The sequence below is a fragment of the Protopterus annectens genome, chromosome 16.part0 (assembly GCF_019279795.1).
Source record: "Protopterus annectens isolate FY-2018-M chromosome 16.part0, PAN1.0, whole genome shotgun sequence".
NCBI lineage: Eukaryota > Metazoa > Chordata > Ceratodontiformes > Protopteridae > Protopterus > Protopterus annectens.
The window spans coordinates 383,917,966-383,940,189 of NC_056750.1; the positions used below are offsets into that span (position 1 = coordinate 383,917,966).

At 38.6% G+C, this 22,224-nt stretch overlaps 1 protein-coding gene across 1 annotated transcript in view; it reads left to right on the plus strand.

The window, feature by feature from the left end:
* Window positions 1-22,224, plus strand: part of C5 (complement C5) — a 1,726,304-nt gene that overhangs the window by 1,345,843 nt on the left and 358,237 nt on the right. Inside the window, exon 31 of the mRNA XM_044057986.1 lies at window positions 19,938-20,000. Within this exon, the coding sequence (XP_043913921.1) occupies window positions 19,938-20,000 (63 nt within the window). The remainder of the gene's footprint in view (window positions 1-19,937; window positions 20,001-22,224) is intronic.

A 22,224-nucleotide genomic window follows, 5' to 3' on the forward strand; every position in this document is an offset into this window, starting at 1 on the left:
ATACTGAATTGTTTACAGCCCTCAAATTTTGCACAAACCAGTAAATATTTTTTGGCTTTTTTACAGTATGAATAGAAGTGTTACAAGGGCTTTTATCTGGCACTATGATTTTTTTTGTTGTATTAAGGACTGAATTACAGGTTTGATTTTATCTTCTGCTTTTGGTTTCAGTGACTACTGCAGAATTTTAGGGAGATATTTTGATGGATTCAATTGTATTTTTACTGGTTTTGCACATTTTAATATACCTACTTTATCAGCATGTTTAGCTCATACGTTAGCAGGTACCTGCTGCAACAGTTTTTCAATTATCTGTATGCCTTTAAAAGTCTATTCCTCAGCTTTTGCTAAGACTGCCAATACTTTTTTTATTTTGTTGGAACATCCAAATACACCCCTTCTGGTGTACAGTAAATAGTACAACCCATTTTGCATAACAGGTTTCTTCCTAGCAAATTTACTGATGCAGTAGTATTCAAAAGAAAAGAATGCCTTTTTAATTGGTCCTAAAGAAATTGGTATATGTTTTGAAACAGGATACAGTACCATGTGTTACTCCATCTGCCTTTACTTTATGTTTTGATACAGGTATTTGACTATTTGAGGTAACTGTTAATATAGACTTAATGGCTCCAGTGTCCACCAGGAAAGGATTTTTTTTTTATCTTTACCTTAACATAGGGTCCCTTTTGATTTATTGGCAGAAAAGTATCAAGATTAATTTTTGTTTTACTATTTTGACGTAGTCAGTACAGTGATGTGCAGCTCTTAGCAAGGACTGCAAATCCTTTTTTTGCCTGTCTATAAGCACTTGCTTTATTTGATTTTATACAGGGGCTTGCAGACCCTGCATAAAAGCAGCTGGAATAGCTGGCTTAGCTTGTTTTTTGGGTATGATATTTTGAATGTCTAGGAAACACTCCTTTAAGATGACTCAAATAATCTGCAGGGGCTTTGTCTTTATTTTGCTTCCATGCCTGTATATTAGATCAATTTGTTTTAACTTGACACGCTTTTGTAATTTTATTTAACAATGCTGTCCCTTTGTCTATCAATGCATTTTTTGTTAGAGTAAAATCTGTTATTTTAGCCTTTTTAAGTAACTGCTTTTTGATTTTATCTGAAGTAACTACCTGAAGCAGCTATTTTAAAGCATCTATAGCATATTATCGCACGATGAAAGGAGCAAACGCTCCGATATCGAAAAAAGTGAACACATGGAACAGAGAATTTTTTCACAGGGAAAATTCACTATTCTGCAAAAAAAAAAAAGAAAGAAATGTTTGAACACAAAATGTAGTGGCCCCCCACACCCACCCTACTTAAATATACCAACTCCAAGATCGCACTATAGTGGAGGAAATGGCAAAGTCCCGAAGACAGCCCACCAATTTTTTCCTAAGGAAAAAATCGGTGTTCCTGGACTTCACTTTTTTTCAGCTTTCGACATGGATCAATGAAAGAGCGTTCGCTCTTTTCATCATGCAATAATGTTAATATAGATCCATTTTAAATTTGTCAAAGTAGGGTTGTTACATTTTATTATAGTTTTTAATTTTTCCTTAAACCTTAATGGATCTCTTTTAATATTTGGAAAACCTTTACATATAGTATGCAACTCAGCAGGGGTCCAAGTGTGATGAACAATCACTCTTAGCCCTCAAAATTTTTTTTAAGAACTGCCAAAAGGCCCTCTCCAGAGGCAATGGGCTGTTGTCATACTCTATCATATGACTGTATGTGATGAGCTACAGGAGTGGCAAATACTAGTGCTCCTGTTGGATAGGTAGGAGCTTGTTGAGAATGATAGGAAGAAGAAACCCCCTGTACTGCAGACATCTGATTTGAAATTGAGGGTTGAACAGGGGACCTAGCTTGAGATGTAATAGTACCACACTGACCTGGTGTCTAATGGACAGTTGTCTGAAATGCAGGGGTCTGAGAAACAGCAGAATTATGTACAGGAGACACCTGTGCCAGTACATATTGGGGTGGGGTACAATAGCTATGGGAAGATTATCATTTTTTTTTTTTTTTAGAAGTCTCTGCTTTTTGGCCATTTTCAGTTTGTTTTTTTCAAACCTGCCAAGACAGGATAAATGGATGCCTTTTTACTGGTCTGTACTGCATTTTTAACCTCTTTCACCTGTTGTAGCAACTTTTTATTAGCATTTTGTAATCTTCTTAATGCTGATTTCTTTTTTTAAAGCCTCAGTATACCAAGAATAAAATATTTACATTTGCTTTCCACTTATTTTGTTTTTTTTTAAATACCCTTTAACTTTACTAATTTATTCTTATCATAAGTTTTGTTTAATGGAAATAGTTAACCAGGGCAATTTTTAGTAAGCTGAAAACACTCATTCAAATACTTATACATTTTTTCCATAATTGTGATACATAAAATATGTAGGTGATGCCTTTACAGGGATTTGATCCTGCTTGCTTAACTCTGATTTAATTTTTTTTTTATTAAGACTTACCTTGATTTAACTTTCTCTCTCTCTTTTTATTCATACATTAAACAATGCAAAAGATTTCCAGTACCGCCCCAACACAAGTTGCCTCCTTCTGTTAATTTTCTCTTTTTGTTGTATGCGCATACACATTAATAAACTTTTTTTTGGTGTTCTCCCACTATTACTTTACATATACCTAACAAGCAGATTTTTGTAGGGTTCTCCTACTATTACTTTACATATACCTAATAAGTAAACTCAGTCATTCAACAAAACAGTTATTTACTCATTTCACTTTTTTCTACCTACCATTATCTAAAAGAGAGTGAAAAAGTGTTTTTTACAAATCCATTTTCCTCATTTTAGTGTAGTATTTCTGCACACCCTGAATAGATAAGTATCCAGATTTCTGACTATTCCAAACAAAACTGTGTGGAATTCACAGAAGAACTTTTTGTGCTGGACCCTGTAATTTATTTCACACCTCTCTGCAGCAATAACAAAGTTCAGATCTGAATCACAGCACCAAATGTTAAACTCACAAATAAATAAAAGAGTTTTACTTTTTTAGTTTTGAGTCAAGAATAACACTTCAAGATGTGCAAAGTACTGGTTTACTCCATAAGCAACACTGGGAGACTGTCTACCAAGATTTTTAGATCCGTATCCAAAGGATACTGATAAAAATACAAAGGAAATTTTTATAACTTTATCAATTTTATGCATGCAGAACTTCGTTACATAGTTTTCAACAAATCAATGTATTTTTAAAATGTTATATATGCTCATGATCCTCGCTTAGAACTTGACATAAACACATGAAAATATGCCTTTTTAAAACACAGACCATCTGGTCTAAGAATCTTATCCTTTGAGCTTGCAACATTTTGTTCCAGCATGGAGTATCTACAGATACCCTTGCAATAACTCATTCCCCAGCCTGAGAAGGCCAGAGCTTAGAAAAGATTTCTGACACACTGTTTTTTTTTTTCATTAACATTTTTAATCCAGACTCCTTTAAACATAGTAACATCCATAAACTCCTTCAGTGCTTACTTTGCCTTCAATTATCTGTTAGTACTCTATAATTTAATAGTAAAAAATGCAGCTGTAAGGCATTTAAAATATAAAGCTACAATTTATGTAAAAGTATATTTTGCATAATCATGCATTTATATTACATTATGTTTTTAACATAAACATATTATTAACATTTTGACTTATTTGTAAAGAAACTGCAAGTTAATATGCATTTTGTATAAACATAATCATAAGACAACATATTTCTACTTAACATAAGGTTCTTTGTTCTCACTAGCATTGGCCTGTAGTACTAACAGCTGCTCAGAAATAAAGTGAACAAGCACTGGCTTTGGATTTTTTACATTATGGACGTGTGTCATCTGGTCCAGTATATTCTGATTCCTGACTCTGCCTTTCCTCTTGTGGATATGGAATTTGCATAGCATTTGGGCTTGGTTTTCCTTAATAGCATATGTCTCAAAACAAAATTACACTTTAATTCAAACACTCACCAATAAAATATGGAGGTTCATGTCACACACAGCAAAATAACACCACTGTAAAATACTATAAACAGCAAAATGACTTCCTACCAAACAAATAATAGACATCCTTCTTGGATCACAACTGTCTGAATTACTACAAAACCAAAATTTCTTACCATTAGCTTCCAGACTAATATGAAACTCCTCAATCTACTACCCTAGAAATCTTGATTATTCTTTACCCTCATTACAGGCTCCCCTCAAACTAAACACCAATTCGCAAATCATTGCTTATCTGTACTAGTCCCCAAAATCTGTGAATCCATACCAGTCTCACTTAAAGACACATCTTCTTACCCATAACTCCATTGTCAGTTGAAATGCTTGTGTAATATCTCAAATCTCATAATCTAGTCAGGCAACTAACTCCCACTGGCATGTTCCCTATTCTCTCTTCCCTATACCTTAACACCTCTGTATTTAAAATGTTTGCCACTAATGCACTGCTACAGTACTTCAAGCTCTAGGTCTGTAGTTTAAGCATTCTCAATTTGTATATAACTGTATTTAATAATGCAGCATAATTTTTATACATCTGCTCACCTGTTTCCATAAGTCTGTATGCCTGCATCTGTGCTCATCTCATTTTCTGTATATAATTCCTGTAGATTCTCATCAGTTCTATAAATATATATATACTTCACATTTTGCAATATATATCTGTAACTGTCAAACTTTAATGCTTTCCTCAGCTGAGACTGATGGTCATTTATGTTCAGTGCCTCACCCTAGTTAACACATTTAAATAAATAAACCACTAAGAACAAACACTCATTAGGGTACAAACTATATAAAGAAATGTTTATTGCACTGGAACCATATTCAGTGCATTACAGATTAAGAGGTGAAAAGTGTATGGGACTAGATCACTTGCAATAGGGCTCTTAATATGTATTTTGGGTCAAGAGCCTAAATAAATATTGAAATACTAAAACCACAACACAGTCAATGCACTGGATAGATGTGAATGCAACCATCATGAGGTTACATATGTATGCAGTATTCATGACAGGAAACACAGGAATCACACTAATGCAAAAATATGCATGACATATGTAACACTTGAGAGAGCAAGATGCAGAATGGGAAATGGGACACGCATTTGCCAAGTCAGAGAAATTAGAGAAGCTTGGAAACAGTTATGAAACAGAGAGATTACAGATGGATCATATTAAAGAGATATTAACAAGAACAAGCTGAAGACTCAGAGATGACAGAAACAGGATGGCACTTTATAAAATGCACAGAAATAACTAAGGTATGAAAGCAACTACTAGGTGAGAAATACAGAACAGGAAAGCAGGGAGGTGTGCATGTTGAGTGCACATTTGAAAGAAGAGGGGCATAACAGGATACAAGCACAGAAAGGATGCAGAAGGCCTTAACTATTGCCCAGATCACCTGAGTTTCATTAGCATATCAGGTACTGGAATTGTCAGGGTGGGGAGGATGAGAGTGACCAGCCACTGCCAGCTTACCCTCAACTAGGAGAAGGAGGAGGGCACATCTTGCTGCTTGGATGGCACCCACTTGGTGCAATAGATGTTCCATCTATAGAGCTTGGGCTTGCTGAGCATGTGTTGTAACTGTGAAAACACACTCACTGGGAAATCCAGCATGTGTAATTTTTTTGAGCAGGCAGCATTCAGCAGTGTTCAAAACAATCACTGGAAGCAGGAAGAGCAGGCCACCCCATCAGACCTGAAAACTGGCTCACTCCCTGTCACCTACCACCATTAGAGGGAAGGAATGGGCTGATTAGGCACTCTAAGCATGAACACCCATGCCACTGATGCCTAGTAGCTTCCCCTGATGCAAACAAAACAACCAAAACCCATATACATACAATACAATACTATGTATTTTAAAGAAAAAAGCAACTTTGATATGACTTGGTTCCTTATGAATAGCTGAAAAAAGTTTTTAAAATTATGGACATTGCCATCTTCATATATCCTTCTGACCTAACCTAATAACTTCTGCCAATTCTTAGTTGTCTTCTTTCTTCCTGCTGTAATACTTCCCCTCCAGTCCACAACTTTTTCTCTTTCTTTTACAGTTACCTTAAGACTAAGCTGTGCCTTCCACTGTGCCTACCAACAGACCTGAAGCTATCTCTCAAAACACTAACCTGAAAGAGCACTGTGCCATTACTGGAATGCTGTACAGTATAAAACAGTAAAGTGCACAAAAGAACTGCATAAGAGTAGGTTACATTTTCTGAAAACATCTATAGAAAAGCTAACCTCTTTGTGACAGAATATAAAGGTGTGCACACTACTGGATGCTATTCCCATCCCCTCTCCTTCTTCCACTAAGTACTAACCTAAAAGATATCCAAAGAGTCACCCATTTTATAGTCAAACCTATCTTTGGCCTCAAAATTTGTTACCAGTAAATTACAGACCCCTACTTCAGTGTAGTTAGGTGGAAACCCTGGTGTGACCTTAATGTGACTTTAATGTACTGACTTGGCTAATCTTTTTTAACTAATTGTTTCTCTTGTACTTGCCTGCTCCATTCACCATCGCTACTCTCTGGCTCACTCCACTCCCCTACCCTACCTCCATTCCCACACACCCGTGCATCACTTACATTTATACTAACCACATCACACCTTCTACTCATACTCAACATCATCACCATTACATTAAACCACTTTTCAACCCTACCTATCTTCTGACCCCTCCTCAAACTTCTCACACAGTGCTACTCGAACTATACTCTGCTCTTTCCATATAAAACCACTACCACCACATCCACTACACTAAACCCCAGACTGAAACATGATACTCATGCACATAATATTCCTTGCATTACTAATTGCCCTCCCTCTAACCACACCTCACAAACTTTCAATTATCTACATAAAATCTCCCACCTTCCCATCCACAAATCCTCCACAAACACTACTTAGCAACTTCACAGTAACACCTCAAATCTATAACTCCACCAAAATTGAACTATTCTCATATAGATACTTTCATTCACCTACTTCACCACATATATCACTGAACCACTCTCAAACATCCACTAAATATTTTTGCTCTACAAGTCCTAAAAAGCAAACATTCAATTATGTGGAGACATACACCCTATCCCAGGCCCAAATTCCACCCAACAAAATATATCCATTACACAAATAAACCTCCAAGAACAATATATCTTAACACCCTGCCATTTAACAATATACCCAAAAACAGATCAGATAACCTTTTATTAACATTAATCTCAGAAGCCTGTTAAGCAAAATACATGAATTCCATGCTTTCCTCTCACTGTGCGTTCCTGACATTGTTATTATAACCAAAACTTTTCTTAAACCCCACATAAACAACAACAAAATCATACCCTCTGGCTATAACATTTTCACACACGATAGAATAAAAATGCCAGGCAGAGGTTTAGCAATAATATATAAGGACTATCTTAATTTTGAACAACTTCAAGTAAACCCCTCAGACGTAAACAACATTGAACTAGTCTCAAGCCTGAAAATCAACAACAATAAACATATAAAACCATACTAGCAGTATGCATCCCACGCAATAACAACCCATCTACTATAGAAAACCTACTCTCCTGGGCATCCACTACATTTAGCCAAGAAACCATTATAGTTAGAGACTTCAGTAGTGATTGGCAAACCTATTCCTCTGAAAACCCCTCCTACTACACAAACGTACATGGTTTCACCGAACTGATACAAATAGTCACCAGAGTAGATAGAAATAGCAATTAAAAAATCAATTTTCAAATGGATCCTAAGAAACAAACCCTCACTTATTTATCACTCAGGTTGTCTGCCAGTCTCAGTGATCACCTACTAACCTATTTCTTAAGGCACAGGAACTCTCTCACAAAATCTATATCATACAAACAAGTATGTAATACAAAAAAATTCTCCACCGACACTTAAACAAATGCTCTAAAACTGCAACTGGTCCCCAGTAAAATATAAAATATCTTCCATTAGATGCAGCAGTCCAATACTTCAACAATAAATTTCTTGATATACTAAATACCCTGGTCCCTACCTATCCAAATAGACCAAATAAAGAAATTATTGAACAAGTTAAAACCTACAAATCTTGCCACCAACAAACTATCAAATGAATACCTCAAACTAGCAGGCAATGTTATCTGTTACCCAGTATCAATTCCTATTAAAAGATCCTTCAAAGCCATCAAATCCTTCCTAAATAAATATCAGCTCATCCTAAACCCCAACAAAACCAAGCTAATGCTATTCCACAACAACAATCACAAAACAAACAGCCTCAACCAGAACTTTAAAATCAGCTCATCCAACTACACTAATTGAACCAATCATCGAAACTAAACTACTAGGTGTCACTATTGAAAATAATTGAATGTTTGACAAGCATATATGACTCGCAATTAAAAAGGCCCACATTAAATTAGCTTCACTGTACAGGATTAAGTGTTATATAACCAACTCTACCAGACAAGCAATTGCCAGGAATCACCTACTATCCAAGAAATACCACACAACTGGAGAATAGAATAGCAAAAATTACTGCCACAGAAGGAATACTGGTAAAAAAAATCTGTTTCCCAAAAGCAATTAGGTAGTTCAGAGCTTCTATTCAAACTTTCATCTACCTGTAGAATATAATGATCTACACTATTCTATGCCTCCCCCTTACTCACAAACTTTAGAAAAACTGACTTAAGCAAACTTGAAGCATGCTACTTACAAGACAGCCAGATTTGGTACCAACCTACCCCACAGAACCCAACATTGCCTTGCATTAAAACAACTCAAATGGCTAGAGCTACCTAACGTCTTATCCTTAAACCAGCTTACCCTAACCCACTTCATAGTATACCAACCTGATACATGTCTAGCTCATATGTGACCTAATACAAATCCATCTCAACAATAGGACCCTAAGATCCTCTGGCAAGCTACTGTTAAAAGTTATAAAATCCGCCAACAGCTTTGGAGACTGTCTTTACTCTAATCACATCTCTAAAGCATGGAATTCTATCCCTCAAAATATTCTAAACACCATTGACCCAACTCAATTCAAAAACCTGTTAAAGATCCATTTAAATAACAACTGGTCATGCTCATGCTCCTTACTTGGCTGAACATACTCGTCATTTCCCCTCCTTAGACCACCCTCAAACTCTTTCTCCAGCCTCTGTTCTGTGGTATATAAAATATTTAACAAAAATGTCATGTATGTTACTAAACAAACATTCTAGATAAAAACTGAGCAAGATGAAAGAGGCACACACAGTTGGTATATTGTAAAGCGCTTTTCGTTTATGGCAAATCACAAACTTCATCAGACAAATCACACAGTAAAACATCTCATTTAAATACACCTTACCAACCAATCAAAGATTGTACATAATTAATTTAAAAATCACTTAAACAGTTACTACACAGTAAATACATAATGCCACCTTACCTTTACTAGTTTTACATGAATAAGCGTATAATAAAATACTCAATAAATAATACAACTAAAAACCAAATATATGTTAAAATGTCAACAGGTTTTTTAACGTCTTAAATTTTTCAATTTTAATATGCTACTCAAAATACATCCTTCATTTAAACCTGGCAAACAATAAGCATTTAATCTTATTTGTTAGGAAAGTTCCATTTCATCAAGTTTAAGAACCTCAGGGCCACCTCTAAAATCACTATGGACTTGATCTATTATAATAAATTTAAACTTATGGTCAGGAAAGGAACCAACATGCTTAGCCAAAGCATTTTCAGTTTTGTTTTTCCTGACAGCATACAAATGTTCATAAATACGGTTTCGAAGTTTTCTTTCAGTTTTGCCAACGTAGAACGCTGGACAAAACTGGCACTTAGCAAGATACACAACTAACTTAGAGTTACAATTGTTTCTCCATTTCAAATTATAATGTAAATTATTCACACTAAACCTGTTAGATTCTATAATGTATGAACAATAATTGCAGGTTTGGCATTTGTACATGCCAGGTGTCCTAACAATATTAGATTTCTTAAGTTCACAGTATGTTTTAAGGTTCATACCTCTCCTATATGTCACAAGTGGGTGTTCACCTACACTATTAAAGACACTACTGTCACTCTTGAAAATTTCCCAGTTTTTCTTCAAGATTCTAAAACAGCTATTACTATCCAAGTTATATGTAGTAATAAAAGAAGTAGAAAGAACCTTAGGGTCATCCTGAATTACAGAAGCTTCAACAAAATTAGCCGTCTCAACATTATTACAAGTTAGATTATTACTAGTCTTATTTAACAGCGGTGTATAAAAATGTGACTGACGTTTCATTGAAACTTCATTAATCAATTCATTAATTAATAACTCGGGATAACCACGGGCTAAAAACATCATTTTCATATATTCACATTCTTCATAAAATTCACCATCAATAGTGACGAAGGAATACTGGTAAAAAAAATCTGTTTCCCAAAAGCAATTAGGTAGTTCAGAGCTTCTATTCAAACTTTCATCTACCTGTAGAATATAATGATCTACACTATTCTATGCCTCCCCCTTACTCACAAACTTTAGAAAAACTGACTTAAGCAAACTTGAAACATGCTACTTACAAGACAGCCAGATTTGGTACCAACCTACCCCACAGAACCCAACATTGCCTTGCATTAAAACAACTCAAATGGCTAGAGCTACCTAACGTCTTATCCTTAAACCAGCTTACCCTAACCCACTTCATAGTAAATGTGAAAAATCTCCGCTAAGAAATCCAAAACTGCTTGAACTGGAGCAGTGAAGGGATCAATATTCTTGGCTTTAGCCCAATAAGAGAAACATTTCCATTTGCTTGTATAAATTGGATATATAAATTGTATAAATCCTCCTGGTAGAGGATTTTAAGGAAGCTACTAGGATGTCTTTAACAGGGTTAGAGATCATAGGAAGCCTGGCTTAGGAAGGAAGTGGAGCAACCATGCTGTGAGGTTGAGAGAAGGGATAGACCGGTGCAGCTGACTGGATTGGTGAATCAGAAGATCTGGCACTGGGTCCAGATGCCACGGCTGCACCAAAAGGTGACGATGGAGGAACGGAAACCAAATTTGTCGAGGCCAATAAGGAGCAATGAGAATCAATTTGGCTCTCAAAACGGTAGCTTTCTGGATAAGTTGAGGGATTAGAGGAAATGGAGGAAAGGCATAAAGAAGTCCCTGGGGCCAATCCTGGGTCAGAGCGTCTCTGGGGGGATGGCCTGGCAGTGGGAAGAGAGAGAAGAAGTCTGGGCATTTGCTGTTTTGGGGAGTAGCAAAAAGATCGCAACATGGGCGACCCCATTCCAGAAAAATCTCTTCCACTATAGATTGTTTGAGAGACCACTCATGAGGCATGAGAATAGCTCTGCTCAATCTGTCCGCTAAAATGTTGGTTTTCCCAGGGATGTGCGTTGCTACCAGAAACCGATGAGAGGAGATCGCCCATTACCAAAGTCTGAGCGCTTCTCGACACAAGGGGTAGGACTTGGTTCCGCCCTGTTTGTTGATATACCAAACTACAGACATGTTGTCTGTGTGGACTGCAATTGTCCCTACGGGAAGAAAGTCGGTGAGGGCTTGCAACGTTAAAAGCACTGCTCTCATCTCTAGGACATTTATGTGCAGGTGGTATTCGAAAGGTTGCCACGTCCCATGAACCATCCTGCCCTGATAATGACCCCCCACCCGATCAGGGAGGCATCCGTAGTGACAGTGGCTACCGGGGAAGGGGGTACAAAGTGTCTGCCTTGGTGAATCTGGGGAGAAGTGATCCACCAAGCAAGATGACTCTTGCAAATCTGTGTCACCAGTATTTGGTGACGCACTGGAAGTTGTTGGTAAGACCACTGAGTGAACAACATCCATTGAAGAAGGCACACATAGAAGCGAGCCAGGGGAAGAAGGGTAATGGCCGCAGCCATGAGGCCTAACACCTTTAGAACCATTCTGGCCTGTACCCTCTTGTTGGCTAGAATGATCCTGACGTGACTTTGAATGTCTGAGATTCTTTGATCTGTAAGGGTAGCTGACATCCGAACAGTGTTTAAGTTTGCGCCTATGAAAGTAATAGACTGGCAGGGCAATAAGGATGATTTTTCGGAGTTGATCGAGATGCCCAATTGAGAACAAAGATTTATTGTGTAATCCCTGGCTTGAACAAGCTGATGCCTGGTGGTGGCTGACAGGAGCCAGTCGTCGAGATATGGAAACACCTGGAATCCTTGACGTCTCAGGTGAGCCGTGACCACTGCCATACATTTGGTGAACACTCTGGGGCTGTAGTGAGACCAAAGGGCAGGGCTCTGAACTGGAAATGACTGGACCCCAGCCGAAGCGGAGGAATCTCCTGGAGCGCCTGTGAATTTTATGTGATAGTACGCATCTTGAAGATCTATTGAGCACATCCAGTTGTCCTTCTGTAAGAAGGGCAGAATTGACTGAAGAGTGACCATTCGAATCTTGTCTTCCTCACAGACTTGTTGAGTCTGCTGAGATCCAATATTGGTCTCCAGTCTCCGCCTTTTGGGGACCAAAAAGAACCTTGAGTAGATTCCGGCTCTGAATGATCTGTTGTAACTGGCTGAATGGCTCTTTTTGCAGTAGTTTTAAGACTTCTAACTCTGCAATTTCCCTTAGACCGGGTGGTACATCTGGAAGGGAATTTGAGTGATAGAAAGGACTTTCCTCGAAAGGAATTTTGTAACCCTCGGATATGATCGACTGTACCCATCTGTCTTGAGTGAGGGAACGCCAGGCTTCTGGGTACAGCGATAGTCTTCCCCCGACTGCCTCCAAGGATGGACAGCCGGGCAACACCTCAGGGATGCTGAAAGGGCTTGTCAGGGAGAGGCTCTCTGCTTTCCTGGTTTTGTGGACCCCCTCTGCCTCTAGAGCGGCGTCTGTTATTGTTACCCCCTCTGCCTCTAGGGGTAAACTGACCACGTGAATCCGGCGTGACTCCTTGGGATTTGCGGAACCACATTTTGCCACCCTTCTGTCCTTTGGGGTAAGGTCTAGAAGGTGTGGAAAAACAGACCCCTACGGCAGAAAGAGTCTTGCCATCCTGCTCACACCTGATCAACATTTCCTTTACTTGAGGGCCAAACAAAGCTGACCCATCAAAGGGAGAGTTTGTGAAGGATGCCTTAAAGGGATCTGCAAAATTACAGAGCCGCATCCAGGCTTGGCGTCTAAGAGCCACACCTGTACCTGCGGCCCTACTCGCTCCATCAGCAGCATATGATATCAGTTGCATGGAGGAGTTAGCAATAGAATTAAGGGTTCCTAGCTGCGAAGCAATTTTTTCTTGAGCCCCTGCAGCTGTAGGATCCTGTACTACTTCACCTAGCTCCTTAAGGATATCCCTCTGGAGTCTGGTGAAGTGACATAGGTAGTTCAGTGAACGCATAGCAAAGGTCGCTGAAGAGAACATCCACTTACCATATCTATCCATGGTCCTAGATTCCTTATTAGGAGGATGGACAGGTACGGAAGGATCTGCAAGTTCCTTCTTAGTGGCAGCCGCCACCACCATGGCATCAGCAGGGACACCTTTTGTGAGGAATTGCTTGTCCGACGGGGCAGTTATAAATTTAGAAGGCCTCCTAGGGACTGGCTCTACAGAGTCAGGAGCAGCCCATGCCTTTCGAGCAATAACCTGCATAAGGGGGTCGAAAGGCGGAGACACCCAGGAGGTGGAGGGCCAAGATCCAAACGCCTCCAGGTATACTGACTCATCCTCAGAGGGATTATTGGTGGGCCAGTTTCCCCTCTGTCTAAGGAGTTCTAGGATGTCTGAAAAGGAGACATCCTCAGAGGGGGATCTTGGGGATCCCTCTGACTCATCTAAGTCAGTATCTGAAGTGATAGACTCGGGGGAGTCTACGTGTTTCCTCTTACAGGTCCTCTTTCACGGAGGATCTCCTGACAGATCAGGAGAATCCTCGGAAGAGGGGGTTCTTCCCAGTGGGGAAACCTGAGGTGGAGGATCTCTGGGTCCGGGAGCAAGAGAAGTGGCAGAGATGTCAACAGGCACCATAGAGGGAGGAGCTAAGGGAACAGATTGCTGGCTGAGTCCAGTGGCTAGCACACTCTTCATCACCTCGAAGGCTACCCTCCCAGGGAGGTCCGAGAGAACCCGTTCTGAAGAACCAGGAACTCCAGGACCCACCGAAAAGGAAGGCTCCGAGGCAGATGTCGGAGCCGAGCTCACCAAGGCCGAGGCTCCAAGGAGAAGAGTGGGGTCGGACAAGGGTCCGATGCCACTCACCCCCTCAGAGGAGACCAGGGAAGCCCGACCACCGAATCCCTCTAAGGAAGGTCTCGAAGAGGAGATAAGAGTAGAGGCTGAAGGAGCAGAAGGGGGTATCTGTCCCTCAGCCGTAGCAGAAACCATTCCCGAAGACTCCAACTCCAAACTCTGTGGTAGAGTCAAAGGAGGAACTGCAATGGGGTGTGGACTAATAGTCGTCTGTTGAGACGGACTATGTAGCATTTGGGCCAGTGCCTGTGATTTTAATAATCTACTGACCACTCTCTTTAAATCATGGTCAGAAAGCCTGGATGACCTGGATGATCGGCTCCAATGGCTCCGTTCCGAGAGGAGAGGAGAAGCCGGAGCCGAGAGTATCGGCTCCAAGGAAGGGGACCTAGACCTCTTCCTCGAAGGAACCATCGGAGCCGAAGAAACATTGGAAGCTGTCGGAGCCGACAACTTTTCGGCACGGACAGAAAGTTTCGATGCATTGGCTCCGGCTGGAGCCAAAACAGACATAAAAGTAAGGGTGTCGGAGCCGATCGGCGCCGACACCGAAGCCTGAGCCACATGGTGATCGGAACCGATCGGAGCCGACACCGAAGTGGTCAAACCAGAATCGGCACCGATAGCCATCGGTGCCGAAGGTTTGTGCAAACCAGAATCGGCTCCAGCCGGAGCCGATCTCGACTCTGAAAGAGTCGGAGCCGAGGCCGCAGGCTTGGACACAGAAGCCTGGGCCTTGGAAGACTTAGAAGTCTTAGATGGAGCCGACTTAGCCGGAGAGCCCTCCGGCTTAAGAAGGCCCCTCAAAATAAGCTTATTTCTCCTTTCCTGCAGGACTCTCTGGCTAAAAGAATGACAAATCGCACAGGAGTCCTGCAGGTGGAGAGGTTCCAGGCAGTATAAGCAAGAAGTGTGACCGTCTGTCAGAGACATCTTCTGACAGCATAAGTCACACTTCTTAAAGCCTGAGACCCTTTCTTTAGACATGGTGCAAAAACTCACACACACAACACCTGTCCAAGAAAAAATACAATCCCAAGAAAAAAGGAAAAAAAAACTATTCTCTCACAAACACACACACACACCCTAACAAGGGGGGGGGGGATGGGATGGGAGAAGGCCTGACTAAAAACTTTTTGGAGAGAGGGAATTTTAGTCAGAAAGGGAGTAAAACTAGTCTAAAACTATAAAATTTAAGTTAAAAATTAACTTTAAACTGAAAAAGGGGCAAAAGTAGTAGTGTATAAATCACTTACCAGGAGCTGGTAAAAGGAGGACCTCATCAGCAAAGCGGCAAATGAGATCTGGGTACTTACCGCCTTGCATCATGAGATATGGGGCTGCCTCGAGCTGGTAAAAGTGACTCTCGAGCTTAGCAAGTGCCGAGTCGGAGCCGAGGATCAGCTCCGAACCCATCAAGCAAGAATGAAGGCGAGATTGACAACTTAACATCAAACATTATTATATATAAAACTGCAACAATAATTTCTTGTTTGCTACTTGACAAACATTATTGCATAGTATTCCATTGTACAGTCTGCCTCTTATGATCTGTATAATTTTTTGTGCTGTTTCACTCCAGCTTCTTGGCCTGCAATTCAGATTTATGGCTGGCCTCATCACACTCGATTACCTTTCCCTCCTTTGTTATTTATGCCCATTATCGTGGCTGTTTTGCTAATTTCTCCAGTAAATTACACCCCCTTGCCTATTTTCTATACCCCTACTTGCAATCAACCCTATTAATAAAATCTCCTTTCCCTACTTACTTCTGTTATATCATGTGATTTTCTGTTAATAGTCTTGATTACTGTATTTATTTGTTTTATCAGACTTCTAATATTTTGGGTCTTAGTGACTTTCTGTAGTCTATTTCTTTCACTGATCTTAATATGGCTATCCAGCTCTATTAAATGAAGTGACTCTTATTTATTTCACATTTGTTAACCGGTTTGGTCCAGCTGGGTAAGAATTTACCCTTTTTCAGTGGAGACCCGAGGGGAAAAGCCCCAAACAGACATGCAAATACATATGAAGAGAGACAAATTAACAATATTACAGAACAAAACAATCTTATGGATACAATGGATAAGAAAAACATACTGTACTCAATGGAATAGTACATATACAAAAAGTGTAGTAATAGGTTGTAACAGGAGAAACAACAATAATAAATCCTGCAGGTAAGCAGGAAGGAAGTTAAGGTTGTAGGTAATATAATGAAAAGAAACAAGGTATAGTTAGATTAGTGGCTAAAAGAAGAATTGTGTAAGTGCAGGGGCTTCAGATTTGAGGGAAAGTAGAGTGGGAGTAAAAAATAGAGAGGGGTGACTGCACAAGGGACCATAGGTCAGAAGAGGGAATGGTGCAAAAGAAGATAGTAATAGAGAAGGGATGTAATGAACTAGAGGGAGGATACAGAAAGAAGAGCAGTTGGATAAAGTAAGTTATAGAAAGAGGAAAAAGGTCTTATAGATCAGACTTAGTGGTGAAGTGGGTATGTGGAGTGGGAGGGGTTAAGTAGGATGATAACAGGTACATATAGGGTTATTATGGAGGTACACTATCAGGTCATGTTTGAAGTTAGGAAGGGAGGTATGACTTCTAATATGGAGTGGAAGATTGTTTCAGGTAAGGGAGATTGAGTGTTTATAGAGTATATTACCAATATTCTTGTTGGGTTTATAGATCTTTTCCTTCTATACTGAGAACGCATTCTTTATTCTCCATGTCCTGACAGCATTTTACAGGTCATTCCAAAACATCTTCCTGTGACATATTCTCTTCAGCTGCATTCTGTGTCATCCATTGCTCTTTCATATGGGAACTCACTGGCCTATCACTCCACAACACTGACTGTATCAGAGTTGCCGCAGTTTCCTGTCCCTTACTTTGCTGTGCAATTCCAACTGAACATTTGTACTGGTTTCCTACTGATGGCTCCAGAGCTTCTTCCTGTGGCAACTGATCAGATGCTTTTCATTCCATCTGTTTCTCCTTCTTTTGGGTCCTCACTGTTCCATCATGCTGTGACCTTACCAGAGCTGGATGTTCTACACTAAATCCTTCACCTTGCAAGTAATCCATAACTTCTGTTTCTATTTCTTTAACTTCTTTGTTACTAATCTTCTCTTCTCTTGCTTCCTTTGGTTTCTTATTTTATTGTATCGTAAAATTTTCCATATCTGGATGCCTTTACCTGTATTTCTCTTCAAATATATTTGATGCTGTTTTTTTGTATTGATTAGTTTTGCTTTCTTATTTGCATAAATATACTGCACTACATTAAATCTCTTTTTCTTTTCCATGTCCATATTTCTTCTCTGGCTGTCTCCTGCTTCACCTGTTTCTCCTTACTTTGGGGACTCATAGTTCCATCATGCTGTGACATAACTTGTATTAGACTTTCTCCACTAAATTCTTCACTTCACAGGTTTTCCATAACCTCAGCTTCTATTTGTTTAACTTCTACTTTGCTAATTCTCTGTTCTACATTTCCCCTTTGTGATCTTATTTTTTGTATTGTAAAATTGTCCATATCTGGGTGCCTTTGCCTGTATTTTTCTTCAAATATCTTTATGACTGCTTTTTTGTATTGATTAGTTTGGCTTTCTCCTTTGCATAAATATTACACCATATCAGATCTCTCTTTTTTCCCCATGTCCATGTTTCTTTTTTATACTTTTCAAAAATGTCTAGGTTTTGTTCTTTATATTTTCACACTTCCTCGGTCACATCTTTTTCCAAATAGTCCAAGGTTTCTTGGTCTATATAATGTTTTTCACGAAACTGTTGCAACTATTTTCTTTCCTCTAATTTCTCTCTAAATCTTTTTGATTATCTTCTATCTGGAAATTCTGGGCTTCTTGCATAATAGTAATACATCATTTCTTGCTTATCCTCAGTAGTCCACTCTATCATCTTTATGTCTCTTTTTTTGCTGTCAGCTTTTGTGTTTTTTGTGGACTTCCTTCTACAATGGGGGGGGGGCATCCTCATCCTGATCCTGGCCTAACACCATTGTAGGAATATTTCCATCTCTTGAGGATTCTACATTGTCATTTTTTTCCAGACCTAGCACCAGTGCACCTACCAGGATTGGACACTTTTTTATCCTGGGACTTGTGCACTCAGCTCTTATTTTTAACCTACTTATGTCCATGATATATGTTATATAAAATACAGTTTACATTTCAGTTTCATTTTGGTGAGTTTTTGTAAAAACAGGGTTTACCTCATGAAGGTACTCTCCAAGACTTGAGGATCAATTAAATTCCAGCAATACTACTCTCATTTGCTTGCTGATTTTATAATTTCTCCATACAGACCCCCTAACCTGTATAAAATATAATAAAAATATCAATAAAGGGACTTAAGGAGGATACATTAAGTGTTGGAGATAAGGTGTGAGGACTTCCCTCTGACAAGCTCTGTTTGAACAGAGGAACCAAGCTGGTATGTCCTCTTTCCCTTACTTGCTATAAATTTAAGGCCATTAGTAAAGAAAATAGGTGACTCACAAAGTCAAGGCTACATCTTTATTTGCAGATATTATTTTTTAGTTGATAAATCCAGAAAAGAGCACTTTGGTGTTGTGTAAGATATTTATTTATTATTTATTTTATTATTTATTTAACATTTGTGTACCAGCAAAGTCCGACTTGGAACAAACACAATTTTCAGTGGAGGCCCAGGGAGAAATACTCCAGACATGTCTTTGTAACATGGGAGCAAACCGGAGCACCCACTGGAAACCCACACGAATGCAGGGGGCATGCAAACTCTGCACATAAGGCACCACATCTGAGAATTGAACCATTGAACCTCTTGCTGCGAGGCAACCACTGCTCCATCCACAATTTGCATCCATGAGATATGTCCATGTATTTTCAAGTCTTTTCAGTATATAAAATAAAAGATAAAACATAGGCTATAGTGGTAGACTATGTACCTACACAGGAAGTGGTTTAGCAATTCCCACCATTATGGAGAAACGATAAGTAGTAGTGTTTAGGTGTATGGATTAAAATGATTCTATTATGGCAGCTAAGGATATGAGGAAAGATATAAACAAAAGACAATACAAAAAGTAAGAAGTTGGAATCTCTTAATTACTGATATTATTAGTAAGGTACAAGCAGGGAAAATGTCTTCAGTCTCTTCAGTTTAAACCATATCCTTTTGAGTTGCATTCTCATTTGAAACCTGTGTTTACTGATGAGCCATCTAAATATACTCCACTAGCACTCTGTGACTCATTTCACAGATGCTTGGTAAAGTAATGAAACTGGATTATGGACATAATTTAATTTAATTAATTTTTACTTTGTTCAAAATCTGACTAAAACCAGTGAAGACAACATTGTGCAGAGTCTCCATATTCAGACTTAATTGTCTTATAATAGCAAAAAGTATTGCATTTACACTTTTTTTTCCTAACTTAACAAGCAAACTTTCTTGTATCTACTATAAGAAACAAAGCTTCTAAATCATTCTTTACTATATCAGTCAAACATTTGCTAAGAATTGAATGTAGATAATTTTGAATATAATTCTTTTATTGTGAAATTTAATTTCATTCATTGGTCATTTATGTTGTCTTATCATTTAATAGCCTCATAGCATGTGCTTCAAATTCACAGGCACCCTTAAAGGATGATCTGGTTGTATCCACAGGAAGTGGCACAGGAATAGCTACTGTAAATGTAAGTGCTCAACTTTCAAAAAATGCTTTCACTTTTTTTAAAAACTGTGTACACAATAAAATGTTCTGCCTGCTGTTACCTGACTATTTCTCTCCCAAAGAGCACATACCCACAGTTTTACATCAGATAACTGCCTGCCTGGTATACAATCAAATGTATGTAGAGTGTTTATTTAAACTAAAATAGTATCATGAAATTAATCTAACTTATGCAGTATTTTATGCACACACACACACACACACACACACACATATATATATATATATATATATATATATATATATTAAAATACGTCAGATCATATTCATCATAACAGAGCTGATTCCTAATAATGGCATTAGCCAGGCTCATAGTGTAGTCTTCCCATCTATTTGCTAGCCCATTACTTATGTAATATGCATCACCTACCAATCATTACTTCCACTTATCAGTTTGGATATCCACCACTTATATCTACAACCTGTGTTAACCACTACATTATTAACAAATATCATACCAGGGTAGCATCTTACCTATTCCTATCAGTGTGTGTGTGTGTGTGTGGGGTGGGTCTCTCCATTCCAAGTTCATCATCTTCTTTTCATAAATTCCTAAGCCAAATATTTTCCCAATCTCTCATCTTAGGCCACTGATACTCTTCCATCAGCAAGGAAAGCCACAGGAAAAGCATTCCCCCTTACTGTGCAATATATCTTTTCTATAAGGAATCATTGGTCCCTCACAAGGGAGAGCTACCTTGCACTTTATACCCCAGCATGAGGTGGGACATAGCCCACACCCTGACCCTGGTGGGGGTACATAGTTAGCATCCTGCACTCTATCAGAAATCTTTTGCAATATCTCTAAAATGTATTTGTCAGAGCTCTAACAATTCAGTAAAAGGGGTGGGAACTATCCATTTCACCAGATCCTGTAAGAAACAGGCCTAACCATATCGCTATGCCCCAAGTTATAATATCTCAGGCCTGACACCCCTTTCCTGCCTTAGTCCTAGCATCCTCTATGGTCTTATAGTCAACTGACTGAACCCTACATTGTTAATCTGTCATCTCCCTTTAGCTCTACCTACCAGTGACGCCCTGTGCAAAGGGGAGACTAGGATAATCTATTATGTTCTTAAACTCCTTTTATAGAAGGGCAGAAATCAGGATTGTGATTTTTTTTCCCATTATTTCAGAATGTCTTACATTATACAGCTTAATTCAGTATTATTTGGCTTGCTACATGATTGTTTTGTGAAGAGACATAAGGTTTACCTTCTCATGATTATTTTATATCTGTATTACTATAGAATGTTTTTTCTTCTGTACAGCCCTACTGTATGCCAAAATGTTTCAAGGCAGATTGCTTTATGGTGTTTTATCCAGTTGTAAAATAATATAAAACAAAAAATTGTCCTGTGGTAGTACTAAATGGCGGAATATGTTCAATATGTGTTATAAATTTACAAATTATACTTTTTGATAGTAGTAATGAGACATAATTAATCTCTTTATCACTGACAATTTTTCAGAATGTTACTAATCATATTACTGACCGTTTTAGGCCATTTTTCTTGTCCATAAAAGGCTGTAACATTTGTAATATTGTAATGACATTTTCAGAATGTGATGTTGAGATAATGTACTGTAAAATGGTCTTAGATTATATTTGTATAACAGTGAATAAATCTGAATATTGAATTTTAATGTTATTTTAATTTTTTGTCATATTTTCTGAAACATTAAAAAAGAAAGAAAACTCCAGTTGTGAATAAGAAATGCATATTGTTTTTGGTTTTATAACAATTCCTTCTATTTATGTTTTAAAAGCTTATAGATGTGTCACTCTGAATAAAAATTATAGCTACACTTTTTCTAAACTGAATTTTAGAGATATGTTGCAGTCTGTGAAATTTTAATCGCTACCTTATCTAGAAAGAGCTACAGCTCTGTAAAGATTTGAGGATGGAATGCAGAAGCATGGTAAATGTATAGCAGGGGAACATGAATGAGCAGTATGTATCAGAGAACTCATAATGCAGACACAGAAGTACATATGTACCGAATAATACCTACTGTGAAATAATGGCCATTAAATGCATTGCATGGTCCATAAGGTGTATGCTTATTAGCGCACTGCTATCCATAGGCACAGTAGAAAGCAGGATATAGTTCCAAGATGTCATAATTCATGCACTGGTCTGTAAAGTCTGTAAAATATAACTTGATGCTTTACAACAAGG